The sequence below is a fragment of the Chlorocebus sabaeus genome, chromosome 10 (genome assembly GCF_047675955.1).
Source record: "Chlorocebus sabaeus isolate Y175 chromosome 10, mChlSab1.0.hap1, whole genome shotgun sequence".
NCBI lineage: Eukaryota > Metazoa > Chordata > Mammalia > Primates > Cercopithecidae > Chlorocebus > Chlorocebus sabaeus.
The window spans coordinates 65,394,998-65,422,035 of record NC_132913.1 but is presented as its reverse complement, the minus strand read 5'-3'; the positions used below and the strand labels follow the sequence as shown (position 1 = coordinate 65,422,035).

At 37.3% G+C, this 27,038-nt stretch overlaps 1 protein-coding gene across 2 annotated transcripts; it reads right to left on the bottom strand.

Moving 5' to 3' along the window:
• Positions 1 to 3,000: 3,000 nt before the first annotated feature.
• On the bottom strand, positions 3,001 to 20,171 carry RBM45 (RNA binding motif protein 45). 2 transcript variants are annotated; one of them, XM_038001898.2, is made up of 10 exons: positions 19,740 to 20,171; positions 16,230 to 16,352; positions 14,435 to 14,561; positions 12,211 to 12,333; positions 11,242 to 11,421; positions 8,979 to 9,108; positions 8,717 to 8,801; positions 8,339 to 8,502; positions 6,458 to 6,658; positions 3,001 to 3,294 (listed from the first exon to the last, which is right to left on the bottom strand). In XM_038001898.2, the coding sequence occupies exons 1-9, from the start codon at positions 20,037 to 20,039 to the stop codon at positions 6,466 to 6,468; spliced, it is 1,425 nt and encodes a 474-aa protein (XP_037857826.1). In that variant the 5' UTR covers positions 20,040 to 20,171; the 3' UTR covers positions 3,001 to 3,294; positions 6,458 to 6,465. The 2 variants fall into 2 exon arrangements, with proteins under 2 accessions (XP_037857826.1, XP_007963648.1); XM_007965457.3 differs by having other exon boundaries at positions 3,001 to 3,256; positions 19,740 to 20,170.
• Between the last annotated feature and the right edge of the window lie 6,867 nt (positions 20,172 to 27,038).

The following is a 27,038-nucleotide window of genomic DNA, read 5'->3' as shown; positions in this document are numbered from 1 at the left end:
CTGAGATCGCACCATTGCACTCCAACCTGGGCAACAAGGGTGAAACTCTGTCTCAAAAAAAAAAAAAAGAGCCACAGTTTTAGGCATTTCAAACACCATCATTTCTGTCTTAGTGCCTTAAATTAACATTGGAATGCTGCAATTTATCACCAATGTTTATCACCACCTAGTGGTAAACTCCCTTATTTCTACTTTCCATGGGTTCGTTCATACTGAATAGGATCCCAATTAAGAGACAACAAAATTCAGAGTAAGTTAGAATTTTAGAATAATAATTTCCTGGGTATTTTTCACTACCTTTTTATCTATGGTAGATTAAATCTGTGGAACTAAAAATACTGAACATTTTCTAAGTGTATTTAACCATGAAGAATTCTTTCTAGTATTTCAAGGAACATAGTTTGGAACATGTTGCTTTAGAAGCAGCAAATTTGACAGTTGCTTTCAGCAACCTACCATACAAGACCTCAGTTAATTAATTTACAAGAAGGCTTTAATCAGGCTTATTTTAAATGTTATTTCTTATTTTAACTACATACTTGAGAGCTTTATTGAGATGTATTACTTATTATTTTAAAAAGTTTTAAAGAAATATATACTAATAGAACTCCACTATGTTGGCAGTTTTAATAACTAACATTTGCTGGGCATCCAAGTATTTATATATTATGTTCTCATACTCAAAGTGCATCTAAGAAGTAGATATTAAGGTGAAGACATAAACAACTAGATTACTAAATGCTATTTTTTAGGTTCTAGAATTTCCTCATTCTAAGAAAAATCTAAAATTCTGGCTTTTAAAATACAGTTTTAGGGATCAACTTCAAAAGACAGGAAGAGAGGACCAAGGCTAAAAAACTGAGAGGATTAAGATGAAATGCACTCTGAAGCTGAAGTAAGCATTGTTTACTGAGACATGCAATTGGGAAGGAAAACAAAACAACAGGTTGCACTGAAAAAGCAAAGTGTTTTGTAGGTAGAGAGGTATCATACAATCTCTTTAAAATTTATACTATGATTCAAAGAAATACATCTAGATAAGGCACCTTACTCTTAACCACAGCTGTTTGCTGGGACTGGCTGCCTGACTGGTAGAAGGGAGAAACTGGGATCATTTAATCTGAATAGAGAATGTGGAGGGCTGGCCAGGTATATGACGGCTACCATATGACAGATTCAAGTTCTCCTAGAAAGCCCAGTGAAATACTTTAATAGGGGAAAACTGTAGTAAATAGGATCTTATCTCAATTGAGAAGATTAACCAGAGATGCAATGGACTCAGGTAGGAGGTAGAGAGCTCCTTTCTGTAACTAAGTGTTACTTTTACACTGTTTAGATTAACCACCTGGAATAAATATTTTTGAGGTAATTCGAGCATTACTTACATGGCAGAGCCAAATAACTTGTAAAGAACAATTTAATTCCAATCTGTGAAAACTGAACTATATGTACCATAAATGAGTTTGGTATAACTACACCTATTTTTTGGTAATTAATCCACAGCTCCCCTCATTTAGGTTTTTCATTACTTAAAAAAAAAAATTAAAAACAAAGAAACGGAGGACAGTGGCTATTCACAGGTATAATAACAGCACTCTATAGCCTCGAACTCCTGGGCTCTGGCACTCCTATCGCCTCAGCCTCCTAAGTAGCTGGGACCACAGTCACGTGCCACTGCACCCAGTTTTGCTTTCTCTTTAAAATACATCCTCTGACTCACAGAAAGATACCTGGCCCAATTCTTGTCAGCAGTTTTGCCTGTGATGATAAGACTAAATTTTCTTATCTAAATTTGCTAAAATCACTGACTTTTAAAAGAAAAGATTTTAGTTTTCCAGTGGAGATGTCCAAGTATAAGATACTCAATTATTAAGATTGCTGAATTTAATCTTTCGTCGTTAGTTTGAGTCAGAATGTGAGAAGTATAATGAGGAGATAATTATGTTTTAACAAATGCATATTATTTATAATACCTTTTTATAAAAAGTGCCAAATGCTTGATTTAGATATACCTTTTTGATACATATCAATTCAACTCCAGAGCTAATAAAATTTTTTTGTTAAAGTTTTTAAAATACAAGCAGAATAGATTCCTAATTTTAAATCTTTATTTAGTTTTAGTTTTTATTTTTGAGACAGGGTCTCGCTCTGTCATCCAGGCTGGAGCAGTACTATTGTGGCTCACTGTAGCCTCGGTCTCCTAGGCTTAAGCAATCCTTCCACCTCAGCCTTCTGAGTAGCTAGGATTACAGACACACACCACCACGCCTGGCTAACTTCGTAATTTTCTGTAGAGACCAGGTCCTCTATGTTGCCCAGGCTGGTCCCCTCTTGAACTCTAGGGCTCCAGTGATCCTCCCACCTTGGCCTCCTAAAGTGCCACGATTATAGGTGTGATGAGCAACCACTGCCGGCCTTAATTTTTAATCTTTAATTTCAAAATAACTATACCTCCTATTGTAGTCTGTTTTGAAAATTCCTTACATTTCATATTTTTGGAGTGGCTATTATTTCTATAAAGATAAAAATGTCCATCCCCCTAAGCCACTGACATTTATTTAAATTTATTATCAACAAGTTTTAATTTTTTTGATCACTGTTCCCTTATAATCTTAAAAGAGCTTTACAAAATTACCAACACATTTTGGTATAACTAAAAAAAATACCGTATAAAATATTTCCAATGATTTTGTCTTTTGTCCTTAGATTAAGTGTAAACAGTTAAGCTCCATGTATAGATTGAGTAGCAATTACTATATTTTATTGACTCTAAGATGCAATTGATTGAAAAAAAGCACCTTTTCATGTTTTATTAAGAAGGAAAATAAGGTTGTTAATTACATTATGCGATACAACTGATATCGAGATGCTTCTACTTTCAGGGGTGTTAAAATGAGAAAGATGTGCATCTCAAAATCAATGACATATGTCATTTAGTCAAATTCTAAAGACTGTCTATTAAATTTTTCCGTTCTTGTCTTTCACATAAATAAGTCATGATTTAGTTAAGCAAAGAAAACTTTATTTCTGCTACACGTAACAACATATTGCTCTAAGGAACAACTACTATATTCGTTTTAGCATTAATGTATGGATTCAAAAATACATGTCAGCAATCCCTGCTTCCCAGACAAAACAATGCTGTACACAGACTATCAGGTATATGAAAAAAAAGCTGTCAACTGTCCACAGGGAATGCGTCCAGTCACATTTTCAGTCAGTCAGCTGAGGATTATGTCATTATTTAGTCTTTGTTCTGTAGAAAGAACACAACACAAGTATGAAAATCATCACCTGAAAGGAAAGGAAATAGCTGTTGTAGTATTCCTAAAATGTTAGGAATTGTTCCTTTATTTCAATATACCCAATGTTATCTGCTTAATCACAGCTGCCCCCAAATAAAACCAAACTTACTCAGAAGGGCGATGCAGGTGCTGAATTTATAGAGGGAAAGTGTTGTGAATTAAGAAAAAATCTGATTCTCTGAAATACTAAAATTTCTATTTTCCTCAAATAGAGAATTACATTGTAGTTATCAGACCCATCTCAAAATGGAACTCAACTACTTTCAGTGTTATATCCTTGGATCAGCTGCTTCTATTTCCTGGGCATGACTCACTTAATCCCAGGCCCATACCTCAGAGATAAAATAAACCAGCCTTCATGAATTGTGTTTGCAGCCTCTTAAAAATTAAAGAAACAAACAAAAAAGTGCACCTACCCCCCAAAACTTGTCATAATCATATAAAATTTGGGAAAGTCTTCCACAGTATTTTATCGAACCTTAAAATAAGGTAATATATTTATTTAATACACCAACAAAGAAGAAGAGTCTCATAATGGAGTCCATTGTAAATAGAAGATCCGCAGCAAAAATAAAAAAGCCATGCTGCAATTAGAAGAAATTCAAAACCGTGTAGCTAATCGTATCCTATCCAAATAGCCATTTCAACTAACCTGACCCCTATTTTATCTCTGCCCTGAATATGTGTAACAGTTCAAAAAAGGGAAAAATGATAGATTAAAATTTTTGTGAACAGCCATGCTGAATATGCAATTCCTCTAATGTAGGAAATTGGATGAGTTTCAGGGAAAAATGTGGTATTATAAGGCTTAGTTCTCACAGTACCAACTGGCCATGAGGTAGTTTTATATCATTATACTTTTAGTTTCTGATCATTTGGATGTCATTATTTTAGATAAGAGGACATCTCAAAGGTTTCACTGAAGCTACAAATGCAAGAGTTTTAGCTTAGACTTGCAAAGCCTTTTTTTCATTTTACAAGGAATTTTGTTGACTCATTGTCTCTCAAAAGCCCTATGAGAAAACTGGGGCTCAAAAAGGCAAAGAGGGTCAGGTGCAGTGGTTCACGCCTGTAATCCCAGCACTCTGGGAGGCCGAGGAAGGCAGATGACTTGAGCTTAGGAGTTCAAGGCCAGTCTGGGCAACATGGCAAAACCCTGTCTTACAAAAAAAAAATTACCCGGGCATGGTGGCACATGCCTGTAGTCCCAGCTACTGGGGAGGCTGAGCTGCAAGGACTGCTTGAGCCAGGAGGCAGAGTTCGTAGTAAGCCAAGATCAGGCCACTGCACTCCAGCCTGGGTGACAGAGTGAGATTTTGTGTTCAAAAAAAAAAAAAAAAAAAAAAGGCGTAGAGACCAGCTCAGTCACAGTTAAATGGCTTTTTATTTTAAGCCCAATATTCTCTTTAACATGTAAATAATCATTAGAAAAGGTTCAACCATAAGAGTAATTTATATAGTTTTCTATACTGAGAAGTCTAAAGTCTATATTATTGTCCTTTTTAAGGACAAAGATTTATTGAGTAAAAGCAAGAACTATTTCCTATTCTTGAAATATTCACAGACTAGAAAAAACACATTTTTTGCATGCTAGAGAATAGCTTGTCCAAACAGAATTCATTCTTAACATTTTATCCATAAACAGGAAAAAATGCTTGCTAATTCTTTTTCACTGCCAATTTAATATACCCAGGGTTAAATTGCTAACAATGTATGGTATGATTAGAGTGGTTTTGTCATTTAATAAAACATTTTAAAAGATTTTAAAATTAGGGTTATTCATAATGGGCCCAATGGGCACTTTCTCTTGTCAAATGCCTTCTATGAAGGAGGAACTAATTATGTGATCTGTTCTAGGAGAGGAAGGGTCATCAGCAGTGAGGCCTGGCAGGATTCATTCTCATATGTGCTAGCTCACACAATTGGTCAGAAAGAAAATCTTAAGTGAAAAAAATAAAGGTTTCAAGCCAGTAACTTCAAACTGAATTCAAAGTGCCTGCCATCTACTACATTTGACCTATAGTAGACTTGGAAAGTTGGTGTGTGTGAACAGGAAAACAGCTTCCCCTGAAATTCAGAATTATTTTACAGAATAAAAAAAGCCAAACTTTAGGCTGGGCACAGTGGCTCACGCCTGTAATCCCAGCACTCTGGGAGGCTGAGGCGGGCAGATCACGAAGTCAGGAGATCGAAACCCGGTGAAACCCCGTCTCTACTAAAAACACGAAAAATTAGCCGGGTGTGGTGGTACATGCCTGTAGTCCCAGCTACTGGGGAGGCTGAGGCAGGAGAATCGCTTGTATCCAGGAGGTGGAGGTTGCAGTGAGCTGAGATCTCACCACCGCACTCCAGTCTGGGTGACAGACCAAGACGTCTCAGAAAAAAAGATAAAAAAAAAAAGCCAAAGGAATATTTCCCCAAACCACACAGATAAAAACTAACTGTCACAGTCAAAGAAATTGTAGTTTGATTTTTGGAAACTAATAAATAAAATAGGAAATGGAATTCATATGGCTGTATGTATCAAAATTTACAATAAAGAGTTTTTGGTAAATTGTTAGGTTTTCTTAAAAAATACATATATGCACACGAGAATATTTTCTGAAGGTACTGTTTTAATGCAAAAACTCACAAATATAAGTCCAGAAAACACCAATATTTAGGTTCAAAAGGTCCAAAAATGATATATTATTTGATATTGCTTTTTAGGCATTTCATTAGAGAGAAGTCAAAACATTATCTTTCTAAACGACTGTTATAAATTACCTCAATTCATAACTCAAGACACCAATTCTTCAAGTTAAAAATCTTTAGAAGTATTTCAATTTTTTTTTTTTAAAGCAATCCTTATTCTAGCACTGGACAATTTTAAAGTTTATATAAGCACATAATAAAAAGTCAAATTCTTAAAATCTAAGATTTCACAAACAAAAAACAATTATCTTTCTAAACTGAAATGTGATTTTATTTTATAGAAGGGCAAAAACATTCTTCAGTAAATGTCAACAATTTTTAAAGTTTAAATAGTTGCAAAGCTCTTTTAACTGACAACTTCTAAATCACTAAAAAGAAAAGTTCATAAAGTACTTACACATATTCCTCATATACTATTTACTCAATATGTTTTAAAATTCAGATTAAAAAGGGCTTACCTCAAGAATCAGTAAGTTCTTTGCCGTTTGTTAGACTCTTCTCTTGGCGAATCTGCCAGCATAACTTTAAGTCTCACCCCATTCAGAATCTTCCCATGTAGAGTGGCGATAGCATCATTAGCACTTATTCTATCGGCATACTTGGCATACCCCACATTTTTTCCTGATACAAGGTAAACTTCGATCAGGTTACCAAAACGACTGAAACAAAGTGAAAAAAATAATCAACGAAAACTGATAAATACAGCTTCTCAGGTCTAAAATTTGGAGTCCATTCTTGACTCCTTTTTCACCCTTCTCCCCACATCTGACATCCAACTCATGTCATCTTAAACATCTCAGTCAGTCAATTCTATTCATTCTCATTCAGACGATCATCTTTTCCTTAATCTAATTCCTTTTTCACTAGTTTCCTTACCCCTGGGCTTGTCCCTCTTCAATCCATTTTCCACTCTGTCTTTTCAGTGATCTTTCTAAAACATAAATATGATCATTTACTCCCTAAAAGTCCCCTCTGCAGCTCCCCACTGCCTCCATGGTAACAACAAATCCCTTAAGATAGCTCGAGAGCCTTTCTGACATGGTCCTTGGACTCTTTAGTTTCATCTTCCCTAACAATCTCTCAAATTACCTATAATAGCCCTTCTTTTATATTCTCTATGGCAGAAATAACCATGCACACCCCCAGCTTTCACCTGTGGAGAAATTATTTTTATCCTTCAGGTCTCCACATACACCTGCCTTCTTTCAAGGCTTCTCAAGAGTTTCTAAGGTAACTGCTCCTCCTATGTATCTTACACGTTCCTTATCACAGCAACAATCACACCGGGTTGTAATTTTCTGTTTACCTGTCTGTTTCCTACATGAGATCAGCTCTAAGATGACAAGAACTATAATGTCTTGTCCATTTAATATTTTGTTTACATAATGTCTCTTGTACTTAGCACAGTTCCTGCCTTGAACAAAGATGAGGTTCAAGAAAAAAACTAAATATATCAGTTAAATAAAGGTCAAACTACTTGAACCATGTCCTGATTTTTTTTCCTTTTGAGCCTCAATATACTATCACATTATGTCCCTGATATTTTGTGCAGTTCTTTAACAAGTTTTCTATCTATCTAATTCACTAACATTCTTATAAAGCAAATGGGAAAAAGGCCTAAAAGAAAAATCGAAGAAAGGAGTTATGTTAAAAACACAAAAATAAATAAGAAACTTCTCTTTTTTATTATAAAAAACATTTATATATATTTCCCTACAATCAAGTAATTGTTTACACAATGCGACTGGATAACCCTTAAGGATCCAACAACGCACCAACAAAACAGAAGATGCTTAGTAAAAAAAACACTAAAACCAAAAAGGGTCTCACTCTGTCACCCAGGCTGGAGTACAGTAGCACAGTCTTGGCGCACTGCAACCTCGACCTCCTGGGCAAAAGCAATCCTGCCACCTTAGCCTCCCAAGTAGCTGGGACCAAAGGCATGTACCATCATGCCTGGCTAATTCTTGTCTTTTTTGTAGAGATGGGGTTTTGCCATATTGCCCAGGCTGATCTTGAACTCCTGAGCTCAAGCGATCCTCCCACCTCAGCCGCCCAAAGTGTTGGCATTACAGGCATGAGCCACTGCACCAGGCCCATTTTATGTCTTCAAAAACAAAGTAGCAGGAAATTCTGTATGGAGCCTTAGGATGTGTGACTGATAAACAAGAGAAGAAAATAATCAGAAATTGAAAAAGGTGATACAAATGAGGAGTTTTTAAAACCAGAGAACAAATCATCTCTACCTGATAGGTACTGGAGGAAGGAAGTGTCTAGATTATGAGAATAATTAAATTACTAGTGTAAATAAAATATAACAAAAAGTGTAACTTTCTTACCAGAATATATCTTCTAATACGTCTAAAGGTAAAGGATGAGGATTAAACACAATAAAAAGTCTTTCTTTCACAGGAGTTTCAGGAGGGGCTTTTTTTTTGCATGATGGAAGTACAACATCTGTCTGGATTTGAGGCAACTGTGATCCAGAGCTTCCTCCAAATTGCTGTTAACAGGTAGAAAACAAGAAAAAGAAAAAAATGCCCTTTACGGATTTTTGGCCAAGAGCTAAAGACAGATATGTATCATGGCATCTATGTGGTCTTCCACTATAGCTCTGAAAATTTTCTTACATAGACAATCAACAAAGTATGATTTCTCTTCACATTTATTTTATACGCTATTGATATATTATAAAGGTTAAATTCTTACCTACTTACCATAAGTTGTTGCTGACTTGGGTTATTCCACACCATTGATGCAAGCTGTGCAGCTACCATCTGTGTTGCCATTTTTCTAAGGAGACTGGAGACAATAACTGATAATTTACAGAAAACTAAAAATATTCAGTCTTTTAACAGTAACTTGTTTTGTGTGACTTTCTCACCTGAGAGGTCAACTGTTTTCTATTTTTATTCTTCAAGTCCTATCAATCATGTACACTCAAAGCTCGGCTTTAGACACTCCTGGAATGGTACTTACTCTGTTGCATTACTTCCATCATCAATGAAGGAAACACCTATTCGATTCCCAGGAGGGTACTGAAATCCATGTAATTTGTATTTTGCATAAATAGCTGATGCTACATTAAAATACTGAACCACTCCATGACCTAAAATAGAGAATATGCAGAAATGAAAAAGGAAAGCAGATTGAGTGCCTAAGGCCTATGTTACAATCTATCTCAAAAGTGAAACCATATAGAACTCTAATATCACATAACTAGTAAATACAGAGTCAAATGTATCAGAAAACACAGTTCTGTTATCATATGTGCAACAAGTGTATTCCTACAAAAGGAAGAAATAACTTAGGGAAAAATATGAACATGATATTTTAAGGAAAATGGAATATTAACATACACCCTGTCTAATAAATTTAATTTTAGGATACTGGCTCTTCTTATACGACACCAATATACTTAAAAATCTAAATTTTTATTCTTTGAAATCTACTTTGAAATTTTAAGATTTTCCCAACCATACTGGGTAGGAAATGGAATGAGAAGTGATAGTTGAAAAGAATATATACTCATCCTGGCTATCTGCAGCAGTAGAGAGAGGAAAAGTGATTTGAATGAAAAACAAAAAGATAGGGAACAGAGGATCTCAGATCACAAGTGACATATTTTACATTCCTTTGGAGAGATTTCTGCCAAAGGGATGAATTTCAATTTAGGAGGGTGATGCTGAAGGCAGGGACAATGTTATAATGCACTCCTTAGAGAGCCCAGGAGCTTGTGACACAACCAAAAGGTTTTCACATTTATAATACAGACCACTGGGGAAACACTTATAATTTATGTTCATCTGGAAACCCAAGCATTCAATATTTTAATGGAATTAAAATAAAATGCAGAAATCAAATGACCATATAAAGTTAATTCAAATGAGATTCGAACTATATGATGACACCTCTGTTAATAAAAAGATGTTCCAATGACACATATGTTTCAGACACATCCAACCAGAGAAACAAAACAGGAGGTACAGGAACAAATACATTTCAACATACCAGATAAAAGGGAGGGAACAAAACAAAATAAACACAACTTCATATGCGTATAACAAATGTGCCAGAGAACACAGAAATGTGTACCTAGAAGTCTTAGAACGGAGAATGACAACATATGATCGGGTTAAGGTTGGGGATGGCTCAAAGACAGCTCTACAAAAAGACTAGTGCTGGGTCAGGTACTAGTGAGTATGTAGGGGTGTCTGTATGAAGGGTGGAGTTACCTTAGTCCTGTTGGTCCACATGACCAAACTCACATCACTACTTCTATGTCAACAGCCATGTCACTCTAAAAGGACTAAATCAGGTATCCTTACAAAACTGGAAGAAATGCCAACCAAGTATGATTTCTCTACCACCCCTCACTAACAAAGAAAAAAAAACACCTTAGATTTACTGAGTGCCCTATTACATGCCAGAACTTGCATTAGGTTATTTTACATATATTATCTCTAATTCTTACCCAACCCTGGCAAAGAAGGTGTCAATGATCCCATTTTACATATGAGCAAAGAGAGGCTCAGAGGGGATAAGCAAATTGCCAAGGTCTCAAAGCTACATGCCACTGCTGGGATTTGTACTTGATTCTGATGCAAAATGGAATGCCAAACTTTCCCATTATGCCACAATGCCTCCATTAACAAAGAGCCTTAATAAAATCAAACGCTTAAAACACAAAGATGGGTTAGCTAATGCTAGATAATGGGTGTAATCAATTAACTAATTAATAAGTTCAAATGGCTGATGTTGGAGTCTTGCTTCCACTGAGAATTGGAAGAAGCAGAGAGAGAAGTAGGGCATTTAGATGCTTGGAATGAACGGAAGGAGGGATATAAATTTAAGAGAAAGAGATCTAGGGATGAATGAGGAGGAAACTTTGTGAGTTTCATAACTTTGTCTAGCATTAACCAAAAGAGTACACAGAGACAGAGGCTCTATCCTGAGGCATTTTTGGTTGTGCAACTGGAATACAGAATGTTATATTTTGTGGGAGTTAAAATATATTTTACAGTGAATAATTTTGTAAAAAGAAGATATATTTCCAGGGCTTTGTTTATTAAGGTATCACCATATTTTGAAGTCTAAAGTAGAGAAAAAGGAGAGATAAAATTCCTCTCACATGAGCAGTATCTGACATAAAAGTGCCACTAGAGAAAAGCCATTTTAACAAAACTCTGTGTGTGTGTGTGTGTGTGTGTGTATATATATTTTAATGTGAATATTATTTTACCATAATTTGAATAAGGATCTCGTTGAACTTCACAATATTCCAATCCTGGTACTATATCAAAAATGCTGAAAAGCTGTTCTTCAGTGAAAGGAACTCTTGATACAACTGACAAGCGTTTGGAGATTGCTTCCTGGCCACGGCTGTCATTCTTGTCAAAACTTGAAAATTCAGATTGTTGTTCTCCAACAATATAAAAAAAAGTAAATCTTTAGATTTCTACACAGCCAACAATTCATTTAACATTTTAAATACTAGAATACAAAGAGTCCATTGTACTGAATAAAAGCACTGCATTTTGTAATAGGCTTCTGGTCATCAGAACTACTGATGAGACTAATGACAAGAAAACAGACAACTCTCCCCACTCCCTTACCTTTAATGCAGAAATATAAGAAGAAATGCATAGTCTAATTTCACAGAAATAAGTTTAGTATGCAAAACTGAAAAATATGGCAAGTATTTTACCTGAAAGTTTATGTCAAATAACATTCACAGGCCTTACTTTCATTACCCATTTTCCCCTTTTTCTATTAGAGCTTCTACTTTTACCATTTCTCTCTTTTCTGTAGCCCTAATTTTAAAGCAGCAGTAGTTCTGGGACAAAATTTTAGGACTCATACTGAGAGGATATCTACATATGTCTTTTTAAGTTTTTGGTCAGCTGTATAGCAGCAGAAGCTCACCCAAAAAAGTGGCAGTGATATGTGGCAGTGGCAATAGTTTCTAATATGAGGAATGCGTAATTAAACAGAGAAAACTATAATTAGAAATCAGTTAAACAAAATAAGTATTAAATATTAAGAACTTTAGGAGTCATAATCCACTTTTTAGGAATAAAAAAAACCTACATTTAAGATTTTTAATCACTAGGTGAAATTTATAGATGCCCGATAACAGAGTATTTTTTAAAACCCAAATTAGATCGCATATACTACATTATACTATTAAAAGTAAAGGTCATCTACTTACCAAATGGAAACATATTTACTCTAGGTTCATGTCCCAAAGCCTCTTGCCTCATATTACTATAATAATCTTGTTCAGAGGATTCAGATGCTTTATTTTTAGGTTCAGCCAAGATTGCTCTAAAACCTGAAAAGAAAACTCATGAATTTCAAGTTTCATAGCAAATTTAACATACCTGCAAATATACTTGATTGCTAGTGCCTGACTCAGCTTTATAAATATAATTGTACAAAGGAAAATCTATACAATGGCCATCTCCTCCAGACCTACTTCTTTGCTTTCTGGAAGATGGCAAAGAGTAAATGACAAACAGCAAGTATACCAAATTATGGGTCAATGTAGACATGAAAGATCAGCAATTCTATGCTATTCCTTCCCATCTTCCCCTGTTACAGATAATATCATCATTCATTCACTTAAGCTCCTCAACATCAAAATCCTGTAGGGCTTCTTCATATTTAACCTGTCACCAACGTTCTTCCTTTGAAATGCGCACAAATGGAATATGCTATCTTTTACCCTAACTTCCCTGCTTCTGTTTTTAATTTAGATTCTCTTCAGTTAATTACAACAGCCCTTTAACTGGATTTTTTTTGCTTCTGGATCAAGGGTTCTTAACTAGGGGACCAAGGATGAGCTTCAAAAGGTGGGAAGACTCCATGAACCCTCTGAAACTTTAAATAAAATGCTTATTATGCATTTATGTGCACATGGGCATATTTCAAGGGTTCAGTTTTCTTCACATTATTCAGTGACTTAAAAAAGGATAAAACCAGCTCGTTTGAATTCTTCTCTGGAAATCTATCATTAATACTGTGGGGTTAGATCAACTGTTCTTACTTTTGTCTTTCTAAACAATCTACAAAGGAATTCTAATGCGGACTAACCTTGAACTTTTCCTAACCTCCCATATATTGTTCCCATGTTCCAATGTACCTAGTTAACTGTGTCTCAGAATGTCTCAACAGAAATACTGTGCTTTACTCAGACAGCTGCCTTCACAGCACTAAGCAAAAGACATGTTTATTCCTGGCATGGTGCCTCTGCTAGTACTGCTCTCACGTTCTGTCCTGCCTACTCGACACCAGACACAAGTCCTATCCCCTCGGCATGTGTTGCCATGCTCATCCAGCACACTTTTTTTCCACCATTGATAGACTCTAACATACACTTATGAACATTTTTTTTTTCATTTGGCAAATTCTTACTGAGTCTACTATAAATGGCAGTTACTTTTATAGAGAGCTTAATAAATCTTTATTGAGGGCCTATTATTGTACTAGATACCTGGAGTGACAGACTAATAAGACATACTTCTTGCTTTCAAAGAGCCTTTTAAAAAAGTTCTTCCATTATTCTTTATTTTTTTGCCTATTAGATCTTGGCTACCCAATACAGCTATAAATTCCTTAAATGTGAGGGCTGCCATATACTTCATCTGTATCTCTCTACCTAGCATATTGATCAGTATACTGCAGGTACTCAGTTAGTGCTGGCTAAATGAGAAATTCAGAAGGATCTAAGAGAAAATTTTCGCATGTACCTTCAGGGTATCTAAGAATTCTACTGATTAACAGTAATTCTTTCCAGTATGTGTAGATTTTTATAATGTCCTAAAATCCAGTAATTTAATCATTCTACATATCAATATACCTAACTAGAAGTATACCAACAAAGAATATTCTCCTTGACATCTTTAAAATTCTTATTCTTTATATATACAGCAACATCAGAAGATCACATTCATGTCATTCTAGCTTGAAATTAACCCTATCTATATCAATTACCTATGTTAGCACATCTTATAAATCTTATCCTTAACCTATAGGTTTATTAATTATACTTTATACTCTTTGGGATGTAGATCAAATATAAACAAATATAAAGAATATTTTAAAAACCCTAAAAAGGTAAGTCAAGTTTTTAATACATAAAATTCTAAAATACACTTAAAAAACCCTAAAAACCTATACAAATAATACCCAAGGTATGCATTTCACTTACTAAGTTAATGTAGTTGTTCTTATTTCTTCAAGATAGTGCCTCAATGAATGTTTAATCATAGCCCCAAAATATTTTTCTTCCTTGGACTGTAAATATTTAGCCACTGCTAAAATTACATTAGCAGATACAGTTATTATCAAAAACCAATATTAAATTCAGTTATTTAGAATAATGAGAATTTTTTACAAAAGTTTTTAACAAAGTTAAACAAACATATCCTTACTTCGATCACAGTTTTCTATTGCTTGGGCAGCTTGTGATGGTTTTAAGTATCGTACATAGCCCAAACCTTTACTTTCTCCAGTGACTTTATTCTTAATAATGCTGCAATACTCGATATCTCCATACACCTAAAAGAGTTAAAAGACATGATTTCCGGGGACATAAAATTAATTGAACAGAGTATTTCAGAACCAAAATGTTGTTTATATGTTACCCTTGCATGCAAACAAAGAAATGAACAGTATAAACTATGCAGATATTGCAATATGCAAATATGCTTATTTCACAGACGAGGAAGCTAGGCTTTAGAGAAACCAAAGAGGGATAAAGTCACAGAAGAGGAGTAAGAATTTGTACATGGTCTGGATAGCTCCAAAGTCTTGCTCAACAGTGGTTAAGAGCCAGAGCTCTGGAATTAAACCTTCTAGATTGAAATCCTGAATCAACCACTCATTAATTAGGCAGTTTACTTATTCTCTCTGTGCCTACCTCTTTATTAAATGGGCCTAACAGTAGTATCTACATCACAGGGTTGTTTAAGGGTTAATTGAAGTAAAACATGTAAAGTGCTTACATGGGGCTTGGAACACACTCAAAGAACATTAGCTGTAATTACTTGTCTGTCTTCTAACAGGAACATAAATGATTGTGTATTCTTTTGAAGGAGCGCTTTTCAAAGAGTATCTCTAAAATATGCTGGTTCACTCAGAAAGTTACTATTCTGAGAAACATGCAGTAGTGCTTACTTTTAATGTTCAAAGAAATATGCAATATAATTGATATTATTTATTTTATAAATTCTTATGTAATCAATTGTCAATTTAATTATCGTACACTAGATTAAAGTGTAATATTTGTTCATTGAGGAAAAGATAAAAATTTATAAATATTTAAGGTAAAAAACATTTTCCTTACCACTGGAGGAGGCATAAAATATATGTTTTTGGTATTTGCTATTTTTGAAGTATTTTATTGAATTTTCAATTGGGGTAGGAGCGAAAGTTTGAAAATTACTTTTTACTGCTTGTTTTCTTTCTTGCTTGTTGCCACCCAAATCATGGTAGGATTAGTAGAAAAAAGATAAAGAACTATAACTCAGAACAATTTAAAAATTGCTTTTTAATAATCTGTGTGAAAGCTTATCACTGCATAAGTTAATGGCTAAAAAGACAAAATTATCCTCAAATTTCATTTATATAGGTCAGAGCTATACTTATGTTTTCTTCTTTAAATATAACTCCTTCAAAGGCCCAATTTTAGGACAAGAACTCTTCAAAGAATAAGCCTTTCTGTGAATGAGTACCATGTCAACATACCATAGGCCTTTTCTAAATACTAGATAATACAGTTCACACACTCAGGTCTGCCTGATTTGCCTTTACATGCCAGGCAACAGAGGGGAGTGAAAAGAGCATGCTTTGAAATTTTAAAGACCAAGAGCAGGCTCCAGACTCCGATAGCCTGGGTTTAAATCATAGCTCTACGACCTACTAACTGTGTGACTTTACTTAAAAGTTTCTGAGTTTTATACTTCATTTCTGTGAATCTCTACTTTCACAATAAAGTAGGGGGAGACTACCATTACTATTTTTCAGTTTTTATATATTCTTTAATTTTAAAAACTAATTTATGCTAGGTTTAATATTTAAAAAGTAGATTGAAATTGATGAAAACAGTTATATAATTCCCCACGACTACTCTATTGACCTTATTCCAACGACACTTCAGATTTAGTACCCATTCAACCTGTATAGGACTATGAGTTATCACATATGCTAGCTGATTAGAATAAGTACCTTAAATTTTTCCCGCAGATCTTCTTCTGTGTAGGACTTTGGTATCATAACAAAGATTCTTGTAAGTTCTTCATCTTCAACATCTCGGTGACTTCCAGATGATCGGGACTGTGCAATGAAAACCTAAGAAACAAACAAAACTCCCAAAATAAAATAATGTCAACTATTTTCCCATTTCTTAAATTTTTTTCAAAAGCAATTATTCTTGCAATGACTTTTTATTTATTTTTTTTGAGATGGGGTCTTGCTGTGTCATCCAAGCTGGAGTGTAGTGGTGTGATCATGGCTCACTGCAGTTTCAACATTCTAGGCTCAAGTGATCCTCCCACCTCAGCCTCCCAAGTAGCTGGGACCACAGACACATACCACAACACCCAGCTAATTTTTTAACATTTATAGAGACAAGGTCTTGCTATGTTGCCCAAGATGGTCACGAATTCCTGGGCTCAAGTGATCCTCGCACTTTGACCTTCCAAAATGCTAGGATCACAGGTGTGAGCCACCGTGCTGGGCCTGCAATGACTTTTTTTTTACGAGATAATACCAATCCCTGCATTGTTTTTTTCCCAAATGTATTTCTACTTTTGCATTTGTTTTTAGCCAGAGCAATTTGAATAAATGTAATATAATTAATTAAAACACCATAAACAAGGGTCCTTGCATTGTTTCTTTCTTTTTCCTTTAAAGGGGTCTCTATATCTTGGTCTCTAATCCACTGCTGGTAAAGGGGGCTCTATATCATCCAAGCATGAGAAAACTGGAACTTATGAAATTCCAGAGTAGGAAGCAGCAACTAAGAAAACCACAGTATTAGAGACATATCCCTTTATAGTCTACTTCTAGTTATTCCTACAGTAAATCTATGCTATATGTCAAGCACTATATGAGTACAACTATTGAGTAACACAGAAATGGCCCACTAGAGTCTTGCGGCTGATATCAGTAATAAATGATAAATAGGGAAATACAAATAGGGAAGTTTTAAGTATATGCAAAGACACTAGAGAAAAAACAAGAATCTCAGGTAAGATGAAATTGGAAGTGCCATCAGAACACAGATTTCTACATTTTAGAGGACTGAGGTGTTTCAAATCTCTGACAAAGGAGACAGTCTATGTAGAATGTATGTAAAATAATTAACCTCCTGATGGCAGATTTCTCCCATAAATTTTTACCTTCAAAGACTATGAGCGTTCATAGGCTCTAGATAAGAAGCATTCTTGCAAAACTAAAGCCAAGATTTTTTTCTTCTGTTTTCTAGGTTTTCCCCTTTCTGCCAGATAACACAGTTGGTCACAGAATAACTTTTACTTGGAAAATCTTTTCTGGCTGGGGCCTGGTATGATGATATTCTTGTGTTATAGATCCTCTGAAACTTTGCAAAAGCAAAGTACAATAGAAATACTGAAGCTGAATTAATTTAACTGGAAATGCTGAAAACAACACAAGAGTGTTCCAGTCGAAGATGGCTCAAGCTGCAGCTGCTGAATGAAACTAGGCTGTTAGGGTGTGGTGGCTCACAACTGTAATGGGAGGTTGAAATGGGAGGATCACTTGAGCCCAGGAGTTTGAGACCTGCCTAGGCAACATAGTGAGACCCTGTCTCTATGAAAAATAAAAAAATTAGCTGGGCATGGTGGTGCACATCTGTAGTCCCAGCTACTCTAGAGGGAGGATGAGGCAAGAGGATTGCTTGAGTCTGGGAGGTGGAGGCTACAGTGAGCTGTGATCAAGAAACGACTGCACTCTAGCCTGGGTGACAGAGTGAGATTCTGTCTCAAAAAAAAAAAAAAAAAAAAAAAAAGAAAGAAAAGAAAAGAAACTAGACTGTCTAGCTAGGTACTACAGTGAAACAACCTTCTGGCTAAAACTGAATAGTAAAAAATGTGACAAAGAAAATAGTAAACTTTATTTCTTTTTGGGAACAAGATCTTTAATTTCTCTGCAGCTAAAAGAGAGGGTACATTTCAGTGCTGGGCCTTTAATTTCTCTTGTAGAAATTTATCAGGGGAAGGTGGTCCACCAATTTCAAATATGGCACAATTTTTTGGGTTGTCCAGATGGGCTCTGTGGCCATGTTACACTCAAAATAAAAAAACCCTCTCCACCAAGGTCATAATTGGACAGCGATGAAACTCATCAGTCTAGTACAGGGGTCTGTAAAAACTGACTGTCCTTAAAAACTGTAAAAACAGACAAGGATTTGTGACAGAGACTGTATGTGGCCCACAAACCCTTAATATTTACTGGCCATCCCTTTATAGAGAAAGTTTGTCAACTCCTGATCCTGTATGCTGTGACCCTAAATTAATTTTGTTGCTCTCCTATTCTGACACACTTCAGAGGGTTGGAGAGGTGGGAGGAAGGGACTGTTTACTGTGTTGCTGGTATATTCCCAGGCTCCTTCTCTTTTGTGCATGGAGCAAGACCTCCAGAGACTGAAATATCTCTGAGTCCTTTATTTACATAAGTCCATAATAATACCATTCTCAATTTGGAAAACAATTTTTTTAAAAATTGAGAAAACATTTTTGTGCAAAGTACCAACAGAATAACATACATAGCAACTATTTACATGGGGCAGACAAAGGGTACAATTTAAGCAATTGTCAGATTCTCAGGACTGAGTCCTGATTTGAGATCACAGGGAGTAAGCAGTGACATCTTGGCTATTACCGATCAACAACAAGGACATATTGAGGGCTTACCCTGTGCGAGGCACTGTGCTGAAAGCACAGATTGTCAAATAACCCTCAAAATGATCCTTCCTGACATGTGTCATTATCACAATGATTTGGCTCTTCTTAAGGCAGTTTACTTTGGTCTGCTTTCAAAGAAAATTTGCAGTAACAGAAAGGGTCAAGAACTAAATGTATGCTATTAACACTTTCAGAAACAGAGCTCATTCAAAATAATTTTCCAAAATAACAAAATGTGATGAATATGTAACAGTGACCGTTTTAAACACCTGCACTTAGTATTATATACATGTATTCTTTTGTCTGGTACTGGGAAAACGTCCAACACCAGAGGTCCCCAGTTTAAAGTACTTTTGTCAAGTTGTTAACACCTCATCTCTACCTGAGGAAAAGTAGAGTTTTTCCGTTTGTTATATATGGAAATTCTGGGTATCTGAGAGAGGAAGGTCAGAAAAGTACTCAAAGTAGGCTAGGACGAGTTTGGCAGTGAACTCAAGAGCTGGTGGATTAGTGAGGGCGAGGGAGAGGGGAGGCCCAGCCACTGCTGTTCTGTTACCGGGTGGCCGCGGTTGCCTGGTCCGCTCTCGGGGGGCAAACATTCCGCTTCCCGCCCCTTCCCTGCAACCCAGCGCAGCTTCGTGGGAGGGGAGCCTCTCTTCAAAGCAGCCCCTGTACCTACGCCAGGTGCTGTCTGGTCAGCTGCCGGGAACGGATGTTCCACTCCTCCCTCACCCCGGCAGAGCGGCAGGTGAAGGGAGGTCCGAAAGACCCACTCCTTCCCCCGAGGGCACCCCGACCCGGGTACCCGCACCTTGATGGGCTTGGTGTCGTTGGGGCCGAGGCACTGGCCATGCATCTCCTCCATGGCCCTGCAGGCCTGTGAGCTGCGGGCGAATTTGACGAAAGCAATGCCCTTGGACTCCTTAGTATGCTTGTCCCGCACCACCCAGATGTCCTGGATGTCGCCAAAAGGCGAGAAGCGCTCCCTCAGCACCGACTCAGGCGTGTACTTGCTGATCACAAGGAAGATGCGGCTGTTGGGCGGTTCGTCCAGGCTGTCCACGCCCGGGCGGAAGCCCCCGCCGCTCGCAGAGCTGCCAGCTTCGTCCATGGTACTCCACCTGAATGCAAGAGCCTCAGTGCTCTTTGCTTCTGCGGCGTCTGCCACCGCCGCTGTCCCACACCCAGCCTTTGCGGGCTCGGTGCTCCGCTTCCGGGAGAGAGAGGAGTCCGGCGCCAGGCGCTGTCCAGCCGCGTAGGATGCGGCCTTCCGGAGAGCGGCCTGCAGCGCCCCCTGGCGACGCGGGGGACCCTGACGCAGTCTAAGTCTCCAATCCAGCTGAGCTTCGGCCCAAGTTATCAGTTGTGTAATCCTTGTTCCCTGCAGGCAGAAAAGCGCTGCCTACTGCACGGGCTTTTCCAACGCTGGCTTTGGCTTTACCCCACCCCTAAGGCCAAGGATTCTTTCCAGTGTTAAAGAAACAATTATTCATGACACTCATTAGAGATGGTACAGGAAGGCCAACTTTGACAAAAGGAGACATGGTGATAGGTCCAGGGACAGCTGCAATGGGGTCTTGCAGTGGGAGAGAGAGATTGGACTGAATTTTGACTCTAATAAGGACACATTTCTAACCAAGAAGCTGAGTGGGAGGTCAGTGGATGGAAAATTACTAAGAGGGTACATCAGGGTTAAGGAGGATTCTGGCTAAATGAACTTGACAGGATACTTGCTGAAGGCAGGCCAGGGTGATTGATATCCATGGTGGTCAGATACTGGATTTTCACTACACTGATTCAGCAGGATTCTTGCTCAGATTGGATTCCACAAGGACAGACAGCCCAAGATCAAGCCTAGTCAAGCAAAGGACTCAGAGGAGCCTAAGTAAGTTTTGGTCAAAGAGGAGAGTCCTTTGTCACCATCTTGGTCATAAGCTCAATAGACGATCAATATAGGACAGAGTTCAAACTACACAGCATTAGAGTGAAAAGGAACATTTGAGATCATTCCATTTCAACCTCATTTGTTAGAGATGAGGAAACTGAGGCTATAGCATAGCTAAAGTAATAGAGATAAAAGTATAGCTAAAACCAGAACTAACTCAGCCGGGACTGGTGGCTCATGCCTGTGATCCCAGCACTCTGGGAGGCCAAGGCGGGTGGATCACAAGGTCAGGAAACCAAGACCATCCTGGCTAACACGGTGAAACCCCCGTGTTGAAAAATACAAAAGAATTAGCCAGGCATGGTGTCGGGCACCTGTAGTCCCAGCTACTCGGGAGGCTGAGGCAAGAGAATGGTGTGAACTCAGGAGGCAGAGATCGCGGCACTGCCCTCCAGCCTGGGTGATAGAGTGAGACTCTGTCTCAAACATCAACAACAAAAAACCCAGAACTAACTCCATTTGTTGATTTACTCAACTTCTACAAACAACCCTGGGGTTGGAGGGCAGTGAGGGTAGACTGCTCAGCTGTGGAACTAAGAGAAATCATAGAGTGCAAGCAAAGTGGGAAACGCCTTCTTGTTAACAGGCCTTAGAGGAGAGGTCAGAAATCCAGTAGAAATCCAGAAACAAGGCCTGGATTTAGCAGTGGCATTGGAATGAAGTGAAAGGAATAAACCCCTATGTAGACCGAGGGCAGAGTTCTTCAAATGAACAAGTTCTGGATGCTAAGACCTAGGTTGCTATGAAGTCAACCAGATGAATATTTACTGTGCTCCAACTATGTGCCAGGCTCCATGCCAGGAGCTAGATATATAATGAGGAAAAGGAAAGGCATGTCCTGAGGGCTTGTTTTCCCCCACTGTGGAAATCTGACATGTAAATATATAATGCAAAGTAATGTCAGATCATGTTACATGGTTTTGCTGCTGAATTGTGTGAGCTTGGACAAGTTACTTAATACTTGCAGCTTCAGTTTTCTTAATTGTAAAGTAGGAATAATATTACCTACTAAATAGGTAATACATATTATTTTATCGTTGGATTAGTTAAGCTTGATAGCCACCTAATATCACATGCAGGAGCATGACTATCAAGTTTAATTAATTCACCCATTCACTTAATCAATAAGTATTTTTGACTATGTTATATATATTAGGCACTGCGTTATACTGAAGGGATGTAGTATTGAACAAAATAATTACTCTTCTCCCCCACAGAGTTAATCATTTAGCCTTGTATAGTTATGCTCATATGAGATAATATATATAGAGTTCATAGTTTAGAGATCAAATGAGATAATATTTGTATAATGGCACAATCGAGTTTAATTTTCTTGTTCCCTTTGACTATGGTATTCACTCCCCCACCCCTGATATTGTACAGTTGTGTGATGACTACTGAGAGTCAGGGATTGTAGGTTGTTACCCTGGATTTAGCACTAACAAGATTTTTATAATTTCTCCTTGTATTACATTCCATATCAGTAATGAGGGCTCTGTTTACCCTGAGGCTGAGCAACTCTAGGAAGTATCTTTTCTTACTTTCCATTTCTTTTTATCCTACCCACAACAATCAAGGTAAATGAAAATAATTTGATAGCGTAATAATTTTGTTGATGAGAGGATGTGCAAAGCAATATTATTTGCAAACCAGTGCCATCTAGTGGAAAATGTGTAATTTTCTTAAATTGTCCTGACTGAGCAATCTCTATTCTTTGTGAAATAAGACTACTGATTGGTGTACTGGAAATTTTAGGCTGTTATTGAGAACAGTTAATTTTTTTCTCAAAAAAAGATAAAAGATTCCATTAAACAAAACCAGGAACAGAAATATTGTAAAATGCCAAGAAAGCAAAATTTCTTTACTATTCAATTATGTGAAATATGACATATTCAAGGAAAGTTAGAAATTTACTTATAAATTTAAAAATATAGTAAGTACATTTTCTTCATGACATGTATTTATTTTAAACAGATTTATTAAGATATAATTATTCTTCTCATCTTTTCTTTCTTTCTTTCTTTTTTTTAAGGGATGGTGTCTCACTATGTTGCCTGGGGCAATCTTGAACTGGCCTTAAATGATTTTCTTGCCTATGCCTCCCAAGTAGCTGGGATTACAGGAGAGACCCACCACATCCAGCGAGATCTAATTCTTACATCATACAATTCACTCATTTGATGTATTCAATTAAATCGTTTTTAGTACCTTCACAGCATTGTGCAAGCATCATCACAATCAATTTTAGAACGTTTCATCACTCAATGACCAAATTGTTACACTTCAAATCGTAAAACCTTTGAACACGAATTACATGTAACTAAAACACCTAAACTTCTCTGAGGTTTAAAAGAATGATTTTTAGTTAGTCTGCTTAATAGAAGAAACCAGGTGCTGGGCATTTGCAGATTAAATTTTTTTCAAGGCTTTAGAACATGTAGCCTATAAGGCACTGTTATTGGAATGTGCACACGTTTGTTTTGCATGAAATTCAGATTTTTTTGAAACCTTTTCTCCCTCAAATTTTTTCTTTTTAAAACGAGAGGTGATATTGTGACTAATTTTTGAATTGCCAGGAGCAAATAGTAAATTTTTGTCATTATTTTCCAAACTCAAGTACAATGAGACTTGCTTAGTTGGTGATATTAGTCTTCATATGTTACATTTAATTAACTAAAAGTGTTTTGCCCTATTTGCAAATTTTTTATAGGTTTTAAAACTAAGACTTATTGGTGATCAATTAGTAGCTTTCACATTGTTATATATGCATATGGTCCAGAGTTCCCATTTGACCTATCTGTAAGGCTTAGCCTGACCTGTGGCAGGCACTCAAGAAATGGCAGTCTCCTTCTTGAGTTTGCATGCCTTTGTTTGAGTTTGAGAATAAAATCTAACACCTGAGTTTTTTTCACCATATACCTGCTTCTTTTGATTCAACTTGATGACATACATCTGTAGATCACAGAACAAAACTCATAGATTCCACTTAGAACAGTTTCATTCAAGCATCTGGTGACTGTGGCTATTTAAATTAAAATTACTTAAAATTACCTAAAATTAAAATGAATTATAATGAAAATAATTAAAAATTCATTTCCTCAGTTGAATTAGCCAGTTTTCGACAGCGCAAGAGCTATCCACACCCACAGCTACCGGACACCGGGCACGCACAGCCAGAGACTGCACAGCAGGTACAAGGCTTTAAGCCTCTGCGAGAGGTGGGATCCCACGGGATCTGGGGGCCAATCAGCAGTGCGACCGGGGCCCGGCTTGCCATTGGCTGGCGACCACTGGAAGCGCGCGACCAGCTGCGCCTGCAGCCAGGGCATGAGGTTCTGCTTCTGGATCGCCAGCCTCGTAGTTGAGGCGTGGAGTCTGGCCGGGTGGCTGTCCCAGGTGACTGCTGGGAGCGGGGGCGAAGGGCGGAACCGCTGGCCATTTTTAATGCCAATATTAAAAAGTATTTCATTAGCATTTCTCTTTTTATGAAAAGTAAGACATAGCAATGGTATGTACCCACCTAGTCCTCTTTAAGCACTCTCAGTTGGGTAAAAAAAAGTTGTAAGCTTCCGCAGTGTTTCAGGTGCCGTGTTCAACACAGGGTTGCCAAGTCACCCTTAAAAAGGAATTGTTGGCTGGTCATGGTGGCTCACGCCTCCAATCCCAGCATTTTGGGAAGCCATGGCAGGCGGATCACGAGGTCAGGAGTTCGAGACCAGCCTGACCAACATGGTGAAACCTCGTCTCTACTAAAAATAAAAAAATTATCCAGGCGTGGTGGCACACGCCTGTAATCCCAGCTACTCAGGAGGCTGAGGCAGGAGAATCGCTTGAACCCGGGAGGCGGAGGTTGCAGGGAGCCGAGATAACACCATGGCACTCCAGCCTAGGCGACAGAGTGAGACTCCGTCTCAAAAAAAAAAAAAAAAAAAGGGAATTGTTAAACCTGTAAGATTATAGATTTAATATTAATTTTTCTACACGGATTACCAACCTGTGATGGTAAACAAATCACTTAATCTCTGTTTGCCTCATTTTTTACATCTATAAAAATAGAGATGTTAATGGTATCCATCTTAAGGGGCTGTTGTGAGGACTAAATTAGTTAATAATGTTTAAAGTGCTTAGAATATGCCTGTCACATACTAAGCACATACAAATGTTTGCTCTATTTAATGTTGAAATTACTTCATTCTTGGAAGAATGACCATTTTCATACTAGATGCCACATCTTTGCCTGTTTCAGTGAGAGTTTTCTTTGAAATATGAAATGCTGGTAGAGTGCCAATTGATTATAGGACAAAATGTATTCTCTTCATATTCTTCCTATCCTTCTCAAGATACTCTATGCCTTGCTATCCTGCTCTTCCCTTCCTGGTATTACTGAATCTATTGGTTTTAATGCACTTGGAAGAGGGTCATAGGTATTTGCCTGGGCAGTATTGGTCTATAATTAGAGAGGACAGCAGTAAACGTTGTAATTGTGATTAATGCTGGTAGTTTTAACAGTTATAATGGAAATACGTTACACGTGACTTTCATGTGAAATCTGTAGTTTATGAGTAAGGACAGTTTTTTGTTTTTAAATATCTAGTTTCCTGAATTACTAGTAACATTTACTTGGTACAAAAATCAATATGATTTTTCTTTTTTCTCTTTTTTTTTTTTTTGAGGGAGTGTTGCTTTGTCACCCAGGGTAGAGTGCAGTGACACAATCTCGGCTCACTGCAACCTCCGCTTCCCGGGTTCAAGTGATTCTCTCACCTCAGCCTTCCGAGTAGGTGGGACTACAGGCGTGCGCCACCATGCCCGGCTAATTTTTGTATGTTTAGTAGAGACGAGGGTTCGCCATGTTGGCCAGGCTAGTCTCGAACTCCTGACCTCAGGTGATCCAACCACCTGGGCCTCCCAAAGTGCTGGGATTACAGGCGTGAGCCACCATGCCCAGCCTCAATCTGATTTTTCTGCTTTGTATAAAAATTGGAAATAAAGATTATCTAGTTAGTGCTTAGATGACTTTCTTATGATACAAACTTCATGGTTATGGTGAATGTATTTTGTGAAAAGGCCAAAAATGTGTTTTTGTGACTGAAATTTTATCCTTTATGGTCTGTGCTCAAAGGCTCACTGAATTCTGAACCTATTTAGATAATTAATAAAACTGATAATTGAATGCAGTACTCTGAGTGATGTGTGAAATTTTAAAGTAAGCTTCTCTTGGATAAAGTAAAGTTTTCTTACCCGGCTTTCCGTGAAACCTGAACTATTGGTTAATAGCTTAGTTGTTTTTGGATACTGCCTAAAGAAAACTGTCTTCCCTTTACCTGGATTATTGGCACTATTACGGGTTTCCACATAGATTTAAAGAAGTTAGGGAGATATTGGTTTTGCAGGTTGTTGCGTATAAAGCTTTGGCCTTTCTTGGAGTAGTAACTAACAGTGTTTATGTTATTCTGCCAATATTGAAAAATACAGATTGTTTAACTACAGTATGTTAAACCATTGTTTGACTTGTAGTTAAACAATATGTTTCTTCAATACTGGAAGAATAATACAGACGTTTTCTTTTCTATTGATAGATGAGTATGTGCTTAGGACTCTACTCTCAAAGAATTAGGTATTTTCATGATGTCTGTAGTAGTGATTCTTTGTGTTCAAATCCATCCCAAACCCCATCTCCCTTGTACTCATTCTTCACAGAACACAAAAACAGAAAAATAAAACCCAGACAGTGTATTCCTTACTACATCAAAGTACACTTTGTTTTTGGACAGAAACCACAATGTTTATTGCAGAAATCTGGCCAAGCTCCCAGTTGGCTGGGCAGGTGAGATAGGGAGGGGTGGTGGAAGTGATCTGACCCAGGGAGGGGCTCAGAGCTGTGAGATGATATTGGGTGCCAGGCTGCAGGTGAAGCCTGTGCCATCTGGTTCCACATTCAGGGCCTTCATTATGTCATCCTGTACCACCATGGAGAACCTTCTGAGACGTTGATAAAGTACAATTTTTTGATAGTTTGAAATTATTTTAATTTTTACATCATTTTAGATGGAGGAGGCATTTATTTAGTTACAGAATTTTTAACAGTCTCAACCAAAATATCTTCGTAAAAAATTTATTTTATGTATCTACCACCATACAGTAAGGTTTTTGTTTTTGTTTTTG